The 9,897-nt window shown below is 43.3% G+C and overlaps 1 protein-coding gene across 1 annotated transcript; it reads right to left on the bottom strand.

Annotated features, from left to right (window-relative positions):
• Positions 1 to 2,184: 2,184 nt before the first annotated feature.
• Positions 2,185 to 8,119, bottom strand: FIBIN (fin bud initiation factor homolog). The gene has a single exon (XM_059473651.1). The coding sequence runs from the start codon at positions 8,026 to 8,028 to the stop codon at positions 7,402 to 7,404; it is 627 nt and encodes a 208-aa protein (XP_059329634.1). The 5' UTR covers positions 8,029 to 8,119; the 3' UTR covers positions 2,185 to 7,401.
• Between the last annotated feature and the right edge of the window lie 1,778 nt (positions 8,120 to 9,897).

Genomic DNA, 9,897 nt, shown 5'->3' with positions numbered 1-9,897 from the left:
ATTGTGCAGTTTTGCCATAAAGGGCAAATTCCTTCATAAAAATGCTTGAGCCCTTAGCCATAATGTTTCAGTCTCTCACAGAAAGACACCTCAAAACCAATTCCACAAACCAAAAGCCAGAGCTGCTACTAACCATGTTCAAAATCCAAAGCATGAAAGTACATACACCAGAACTCCTGCTGTGGATACTGTGGAATAGAAAACATGGAATCCACCTCCCTGCAAGGAAAAGCTTTGTAAACATGACTTTAGCAACAGGGTTCTGTGAGAGTTCCTCTCTCCTTTCACAGCCTTTCTATGGATATACTCTTTTATTTAAAGCCAGCTGCATACTTTCCTGCAGAACGATGGTGTACAGATGCTAGAATTAGAAAAGCTCTGGTCTAATGTTTTTGAATATTCAGAAAAATTCAGGGGACGCTCCCTGGATCAATAAGTCATTACATATGTATTTTAATGACTTTATCAATGTCAAATATTGCATATTTATTAAGTATCTTCTTGTTTTGCTCTTAAGCTCACAGGGCAACATATTGATGCTACCAGGACCGAAGTCTTGCCAGCTGAATTTGTGCACAAAAAAATGTCCTGGGCTTCAGTATTTTGACTCACAAAGGCCTACTGGAGTTATCAGATGGTTTTTCCTTTGCTGCAGTTTAGAACTAGGCTACACAGGACCAGAATATAAGGGTCCTGTGTAGCCTAGTTCTAAACTGCAGAATATTTTTCCTTTGCTGCAGTTTAGAACTAGGCTACACAGGACCTTGGGTCTTCACAATCACAGCAGCAGAGTGACTCTCAGCTCTCAGCCCAGCGGTGGTGACAAGAGAAAAGAGACTCGAGCACTGTGTGGCAGGTTCCACAGAGTGGAGACCTTTATTAGAGTAGGGCCCTCTGTGAAGGGAGCCAGGGGCAGCAGCTCCAGTTTCACAGGGAAAAATAGGGGTTTATATAGGGAACTGGAGAGCAGGGAGAAACTAGTAATGAATGGAATACACGTAACTTGAAGGAGTGACAAGGGAAAAACCAATGAGGTACAACAATTAACATAGAACTGCGAAGGATCATGGGCGGGAAGGGTTCCTCACCCTAACTGAGGTGTGCCTCATTCAAGGCTTGGCTCTCCAGGGGAGAGCAACCACTCCTTTGCTGGCTGATTCTTTGGCCCCCGCAACAGGCAGGGAGAGACTAAACATCTTCAAACCCCCACTGCCACACCACACCTTTTCAGAAGGCTGCAGACATCTGCCCATCTAGTTCTTTAATCCAGCCTTTTATATTCTTCATCTTACATGCACTGCACCTGTGTGCCCTCTGTTCCCTGTATGGCTGGTCGGCACACCTGGCACTCCAGGGCTCATTGCTCTCAGTGCTGCTCACCTGTCCTGCACAGCTGAAGCCACTGGGAATCAGCCACAGCTCCACTCCCAATCACCACAAGCTCTGTGCCCACATGTGCCAGTGTCTGCACAAAAACATTTGTCTGATGCTGTTACCTCACAAGCCAACAGCAAATATGCCCCGTGAAGGCACAGAGCCCTGTGTACCCACCTTCCTTCATGGCTGCACAGCTCTGCAGTGGAGACACTGCCTGAAAACCACTTCAGCCTCCTGGGAGGGAAAGGGAGTGGTGGTGGTGTGTGGAAAGAACAAAAGAACCTGGGCTTTTAAACACCAGATGTAATCTACATCTGGTAGATTAGATGAAGATGGCCTCTTGTTCATTCGCTCTTTTTTCTAGGGTTACTCTTCTGAAATTAGAGGATGTGAAATTTTATTTAAAGTCACAAATTTAATAGCATCCTAATTTATATGCAGATCCAGTTATGAATTATGAATTAGCTTGCATTTTGTTGTACCTCTGTTTGAATCCTGAGTAAAAAGTGCATTACTTTAATACAAATCTCAGATAAATTACAGTAAATTAGAAACAAAACAATATCAATTAAGAAAGGACAAAGTCTGCTACTAAGAAAACTTAACTGCTCTTCATTAACCAAAAAACTGTCCACACAGAAAGTGTAAAAGAAATAATTCTTAATCATTACCCCAAAAAAGGCATAAAAAGGTCTTAGATAAATCCAGCTGAGAAACTAAAAGTCAACTGAACTGATTTTCGTGGATTAAAACCTAACACAAAACTAAGAAGAGATAACAAGTACACAGAAAAAAACCATCTTGCAGTTTGGAGTATATCCAAATTTTTAGTGTACATAATAGTATTTACGCTATATACCAAATATATAATACCAAACTATTAGCATTAATAATAGTAAATTTCTATTATAACACTAAAACTACTCGATGGTTTCCCTGTCACAGGGAAAAAATTGCAGAGTGGAAAAATGTATGGAAAATATCACGCAAGTATATATCTTTTTTTGTCATCACACTCTTAACAATATTCACATTATCCACTTCACTGGATAATGAATCTCTTTCCTAAGCCAACCCACCCCAATGACTTTCCTCCCCGACCCTCCAAGAGAGTTTAGACACAAACAATGACTACTAAACAGTTTCTAAGCACCTATAAGGAGCGTCTGCAGTCACAGTAAGGTTGTCATCTGAGAAAACATGATACTCTTGGCATTGTCTTTTCTTATGAAAGAATGTTAATGGCATGCTGGAGACTGCCAGCAGTACCTCCCAAGGTAAGGTAGTTTTCAAGGAGGAATGGCTCTGTCCAAGCCACATCATTAAAAATGTAATGGTTATGGAGACCATATGTTTTCCTTGTTACAGACGTAGTCATTAAATTCTGCCTTTTCCAGTGATAAATTGATCCTGTAGGCAGGATGACAACTCAATGAAGAAAATAAAACAGGCAGTTTTAGTCTTTTTTTTTTTTACACATATGTTCTAATAACAGCTTTTTAAAGAAGCACAGTTTTTTTGCCAGTTTCACATATTATAGGAATGAAATGCAGACCCACAAATTGAACTATGTTTTGCTAATGGCTCACCAAAAAAAGATCTAGGTAATGAAAAAACAATTGCCCCAATGAACTGCAAGTAAAAATACATTTTAAAAGACATTTTAAAAATTACAGACTTTGAATCCACAGGCGTACTTCAGGAATAGTGGCTGTGAAATGCACTTCACTCACAACACTTCAGCATTACCTGAAAATTTCTTTAATAGTCACAAAATTGATATTCAAGAAGCATGAGCTAGAAACTGGTAAAGCAACATGAAGGCCATCTAAACAAACAGTCACACCAACAGTAATAGACACATCCAAAGAATTTCTCCACAAAATACACATTTCCTAGACAAGATTATGACCAGAGCTCTGTAGCTCACAAGGTTGTTTCTAGTGACTAAGCCAGGTATATTTTTTGCTTATGAGGTTTACATCTTGCCAATCTGCATCTGAGTACATGGCAACCTATAGGAGCAACAATTTAGCTTCAGACAATTCATACATCCCAGCTTGGCACACATAAGGTTTTTTTAAAGGCTTACTGAGGTTTTGGAAGTTTCCCTTAACTTCTCTTTGTGATGATGGTCCCGGGTAAGCCAACCTGTGAAACTGAACATCGCAGTTTTGAAATCCAGCTTGCACACTCCCCTCCAAATCCCCAACCATTCACTTGGCCCAAGGCAACACAATTTCTTTCTCAAGCTTTTGTTAATGGTTTTGTGCATGCTCTGAGCTTCTCCTGTTCTGTGTGTATCAGTAGATGTGAGAATGCCCACATCAGAGCACTGCCTTCAAAAGTGAGCTACCTGGAGAGAAGTGCAGGTGGGTCCCTTAGTGCCTCGCTCTGACTCTGATCATAGAACACTTTGAGTTGGAAGGGGCCTTAAAGATCATCTCATTCCAATCCATTTGCCATGGGCAGAGACAGCCTCTACCAGACCAGGCTGCTCAGAGCTCCTCCTAGCCTGGCCTTGAGAACTTTCATGGATGGAGCATCCACACCTTCTCTGGGCAGCCTGCTCCCCTTGATGAAAAACTTAAATATTAAGTGAGCTCTCTATGATTGTTCCAGCTGCAGCACTTGTTTTTCCCCAGAAAAGGCATTTGCTCTTCAGCACCATCAACTCTTTAATAAATTCAGAAATAATACATGTTTTGAAAATCTTTAGAAAACTACAAAAAAGCCCAGCTGTCACCTCAATTTTAGCTCGAACTTCTGCATTCTGAAAAAGAAAAAATCTAGTACCAATATAATATTTTAACATAAGAACATAATGGGGATTACTGCTGCTACAATCATCCTTTTAAAGCTCTCTGCTTAAAGGTAATTACCACATTTTCAATGATAAAAGGGCCTTTACTATTTAAAATAGGCTGCATGAAGATCCAGATCCAGGGCATCTTCATACCTCCCAAACAAATAAGTTTTATTAGATAAAAAGCAAAAGCAAGACATTTATAAGATTGCAAAGAGTATTGCAATATAGTTTTCATAGTTTTTAAAGAAAAAAATTGAATTTAAAACTTTAAACTGTTGAATATCACTAAGCACTCAGTTCTTGCAGGCAGCTCTATGAAAAGCATTTAATATATCAGCTCTGACTCAAAAAATGATATATTTAATGTACATATTTGCTTTGGTCAGCCAAAATTATGTAAATCAAACTCTAGTAGATTTAAATTTCCCAAAAGATTTTTGTATTGGCTTCTTCAAATCCACATAAGATGGACCATTTGTATTAAACTTATACATAGACCAGACTCAGATATCTTCATTTTCTCCTAGAAAGGACCATTTAAAGCCTTCTGAAATCAATGCTACTTAAATAAAATCAGAATTCTGCCATATTTAAAATAGAAAAATGTTTATGTTTTACTGAAACATAAAAGAATGTCAAGTATTCATATATGATATGAAATAGTGTGGACTATAGTGTGGACTATAAAGTACCACAGTCTTGTTTCATTAGATGACAATTTACAGGGCATTGGGTCGAATGAGTTATTCTGTAAATACCCACACATCTCCTGCTTTGCAAAGTAAGCATTCTGCAAACATTTACTCTTTTGGTATGCTGCACACATTGGAATAGTTTCAGCTTGACCAAACATTTGCTACTGCAAACAGAACAGTCAAGCTGCTTAAAGAATATTCAAGAAGCGGTATTATGCTACTACTGCTTTTTATTAGGATTAGAATACTGCTCTCATATGCCTAAAAAATAGCACTGTCATGCCATTTTTGTTTATTTACTGATGTTGTAACAAACAGTTTGATGTTACAACAAACGCTGATGTTTATTTACTTCATGTTATAACAAATGACTCAAAGTGGGTAAAACACAGACTTAAACTTCACTTAAGAAGCCTCTGGGCACAAATGGAACTGCATGACATCTTTGGGGGAGACTGGTGTCAGCACTTCTGGAGCTTGGTCCAGCCCAGAAATGCTCTTATGTTTTGCTAAGAGAGTGAGCACACAAGACTCAGTGACTTGGCTCACTCTTCTGTTGTGCCATCCATCTCTAGTGGCAAGGGAAGTATCACCGATAAATGAATTTTTAAGAGCTAGAACTTGTCATATAGTTTCTAACTTGAGAACAGAAAAATAACATTGAGTGGTTCCACCAGAGTCAACCAATAAAATGGTTTTTTGGTTTTTTTTCCCAGCAAATCTTTAAAGATCCTGAGGACTTAAAAATGCAAAATGACATGTAAAGTATCTTGCCAGTAGACTACATTTCACTGCCTTCAGCAAAATGAGCTGTCTGGTTCTGTAAGCACCTACCTTCATGAGACTTCCCTGGTGCCTTCAGCACTCTAGTCCAAGCTGACTTATGTTGAGCCACTGCAATGCTGAGTAACTTACCCACTGAATGGCTTGCAGACTGAAGTATAACTAAATGGGAGCAGGGTTAACAGGAACAGACCTCAGAAGTACATCAGCTTCTCTTCCATGGGTGCTTAAAAAGGCTTAAAAACTCAAAGAAGTCTGGCCCACAAGGCCTTTTGTATTGTTGCTTTTAATGAAACTTGATTACTTCATGGGTCTGTACATTTTTATTTGTTTTTACTAAAAAGCAAGTTATTTCACTTGGCAAGGGCTACAAACTTCCAATGTTTTGCTGAAAAGACACATCCAACAGAATGTTTTAAAATCAAGAGAGTCTCTGAAACTAATAACAGAAATGTACTTTAACATTGTTTTCAAATATTTATTACAACAACCCATAAACTCTTTTCATCCCAACAGGTATTCTGCCTGCAGTATCTGTAACCTAATAGACACATTACCCAAAATTGTCAGTTAAACAGCAACGAGTCTAAAAACCCCACCCTCCTTCCTACCAGACACTTTTGCTATTGTCTAAGACCACGAAGTTATATTAATAACTTAGCTAGCAAAAGTAAAAAGGCACCAACAAGAAAATTCAATGTGTTTGCACAGACAAAACCTTTTAGTCAGCTTTAGAAACACGCTCCTGGCTCTCAAATCTGGGATCCAAAACTCTAACCAGTGCTAGGGCTCATTCTTTTTGCTATAAAAATCTCTACCAGCATTCTCAGGATCTGACATAAGCCTTTTTGGCTGCTTCTCAGGGTTATGATAGCTTAGAGTCACAGATAAGCAAGCCTGGAAATACCAATCCTGCCAGAATAGTTCCCATCTTTCCAAACACAAATGAAAATCACAGCTTTACATAGTGGAACAACATGTAAGGAGCATATAATACATAGCATTAGAAAGGAACTTAACAGAGGGCCAGAGGTGTCACCCTGAAGGACTAACAACAAAAGCAATTTAAGAATTTGCTACACAGGAGTCTGGAAGGAGCTGGCCAGCACCTCACTTCAACTACACTTAGGGCAGGTGAGCCACAGCAGGGCAGGTGATACAAAAAACAAAAAAGGGAATCAGACATGAGAGAGCTTACTTCAATAGCAACCAAAGGTGAATGATATAACAGAAGGTAGCTTTTTTGAATATGGGATATTAACTTAAACATACCTCGGACATTAACTTAAACATACCTCGAACCTCCTGGTTTATACAATTGTGCTATTTGTTTGGAAGGTAAAATAAATAAGGGGTTTTTTTTCCATGAAGAAGAATGTATTTTCTGTTACTATCCCTGGAAGCGTTCAAAAACGAGCAAATGCGGCACTTGTGGTTTAGGAGGCGTGGTGGTATTCAGTCAAAGATTGGACTTGATGAACTCGGAGGTCTTTTCCGAGCTTCATAATTCTAGGGTTTGTCCAAGGAGGTGCTCCTTCCAGGCGGGCGCCAGGGCCGTGCATTGCGGGGGACGGGCGGTCGGGACGGCGGTGACCCCAGCAACGGGGAGGCTCAGACGCGGAGACAGTCGTTCTTGAGGCGGCCGAGGGGAGCTCAGACGCGGAGATAGTCGTTCTTGAGGCGGCTGAGGGGAGCTCAGACGCGGAGACAGTCGTTCTTGAAGCGGCCGAGGGGAGCTCAGACGCGGAGATAGTCGTTCTTGAGGCGGCTGAGGCGGGCGCCGTGGCTGCGCACCGTCAGCGCCAGCAGGTCGTACTTGTCGCGCAGCCCGCTGGAGACGTGGCGGGTCTCGCGGAGCAGGGCGCGGGCGTGCAGCAGCAGCCCCAGGAAGCTGTCGCCCAGGCGGGACTCCTCCCGGCCGCCCTGCTCCTGGCCCTGCCGGAATTTGCCCTCCAGCTCGCTCAGCGAGCGGTCCGAGCTGGAGTAGGCGTCGCTGATCTGGGCGGACTCGCGGCGCAGGTAGGCGCCGTAGCTCTCCTCCCCGTCCAGGTCGTAGGAGATGCTCCTGCCGATGCCCTCCAGCACCCGGCCCGCGTCCTCCACCTGCCGGCCCAGCACCGTCAGCTCCTCGCGCAGGGTGAGCCCGCCGCCCGGCGCCGCCGCCGCGCCGCACCGCCGCTGCTCGCTCACCCGGAACAGCAGCTGGCACCGCTCGGGGTCGTCGTTCTCCTCGTAGTCCCCATCAGGGACGAAGTAGTGGTGCAGGCTCCCGTTGGACATCTCGGGGTACAGTGGCCCCTCGAAGTACCCGCGGCAGAGGCTGCAGAGCCCCAGCAGCCACGCCAAACGCACAGGGAGCGGCATGCTGCGGCCGGCGCGCAGCCTAGGGCCGCCCGTGCCGCATGGGGCTCCCCGCCCCGCCGCTGCCGGCCTCGCCTGGGCTGCAATGCGGGCCGAGCACGGCAGCGCGGCCGGAGGGCTGGCGGCGCTCTGGGGCCGGCCTCACCGCGCCGCCCTTAAGAGCCGCGGCCCCGCCGAGGGGGAAGCGGCCCCGCGCCGAGCCCGACAGGCCCGGGCCACCCCCGCCCCGGGCAGCGGCCGCAGGGCCCGCGAGCACCGCCCCCGGGGCTGCCGCACGGGCGGGGAGGGAGCGAGACGCGTACACTGCTCGGCTCTCAACAGAAAACTCCGTAAACCTGACCTCCACTCTTCTTCCCGTTAGAAACGACGGCTTTGCTGACAGCCTGACCTATGCAGCGTCTCAAATGCACGACTTGCGACAGAAGAACTTCTCCAAGTTGCTCAGGCACATAGTTGGTCATTGATAAAAAACTTGGATGGGAAAAAGATGCAGGATCAAGTAGAAACTGTAAAACAATAAAGCTTGATAGGGTAAGATGGGAAAATGAAACACAAATATGCTCTTAAACAAGATGTCTAATGTGTTTAAGTAAAACCCCATTACAGTGCATCTTATGGGGCTGACTTTGTAAGAAGCGTTTGTTTTCATTAAACAGTATTTTGGGTGAATCTGGTAGCAGAATTGTGGCACAGCTGAACTGTGCGCGTGACTTTTAGAAATCTGTCTTTATCATTTTTGAGTTGTTAAATCAAGGTGGGATCACGAAAAGAAAGGGTCTGTAAAGTTACCAACTCCTTTCATATCATTTCTCCTCTTTCATGGAAAAAAATCACCACCTAACAAAGATTATACCAAATCCTGCAGTCTGGATTGGGAGAGATTTACATGCAACAATATTTATGTTGCCTCTATAAAGTAAGTACTTTAACTGTCATCTTGACACTTTCTGCATGTTGTAAATAACTATGGTGCTTACAGTTAATTTAGTTGGGAAAATAAGCCAGACCAGCTTTTTTTCACTATTATTCTGGGCATTGTAGATTAAAGGCTTATGGGGCTCAGGGGCCTTTGGGTCTACAATTTCTTATGCTGCCATTCATTTTAGACACCTATAATTCAAACGCTGTCTTGATCCCCTTCCCTCACATCAGCTTCTTCTGTAACCACAAGCTATCCTGTCTCTGGGCACATGTGAAGCAAATAACAGCTGTAGAGACCAGCTCCTCATCTTAATTTCAAGTGTACTGAGCTCCACAAGCTGCTCCCTTCTTTGCTGACTGTTCCTTGAGGCAAGGCATCTATTCCCATGTGTCTGGTAGGTTCTTGGGAGCTCAGGGATAAACTTAACTGCAAGGCCAGGCCCTTTAATGTAAGACACAAAGTTACTGAGAGCAAGTTTTCACCTCTGTGTGGCCTTTAATAAATACTCCATGGTAACCTGTGATATCAGTGTGCCTGGGTATTGACTTCGGAGCCTACTGCAGCACTTCACATAAGCTCAGATGGTCATAAGATTTACACCAAGAGACAAAGGCAAAAAATAAACCAACCAGTCAGACAACCAACAAAAAACTAACCAGAGACAGCAAGAGCAATAACTGAAGCCTTCATCTACTTAATTGATTTAAGGTAGTCTCTGCAAGTTCTGGAGTCCTTTGAAATCACAAACACCTCAAGATGAGAAATATTTTCAGTGTCTAGGCAGCTGGTGCGAAGCCCAGCTAGACAAGCTATTGTAACAGAAGCACTCCACTCATTTGGAAACATTTTAAATTTGTAATTAAGTTCACAAAACACTCACATAAATAAGTTGGATTAGACTAAGTCCTTCAGCTTTCTATAAAATGTTTAAAGCTTATTCAGTTGAGGCT

The sequence above is a fragment of the Ammospiza nelsoni genome, chromosome 6 (assembly GCF_027579445.1).
Source record: "Ammospiza nelsoni isolate bAmmNel1 chromosome 6, bAmmNel1.pri, whole genome shotgun sequence".
In the NCBI taxonomy this organism is placed as follows: Eukaryota; Metazoa; Chordata; class Aves; order Passeriformes; family Passerellidae; genus Ammospiza; species Ammospiza nelsoni.
Note: the sequence above shows the minus strand (reverse complement) of the source record. Positions and strands in the feature narration are given on the sequence as shown.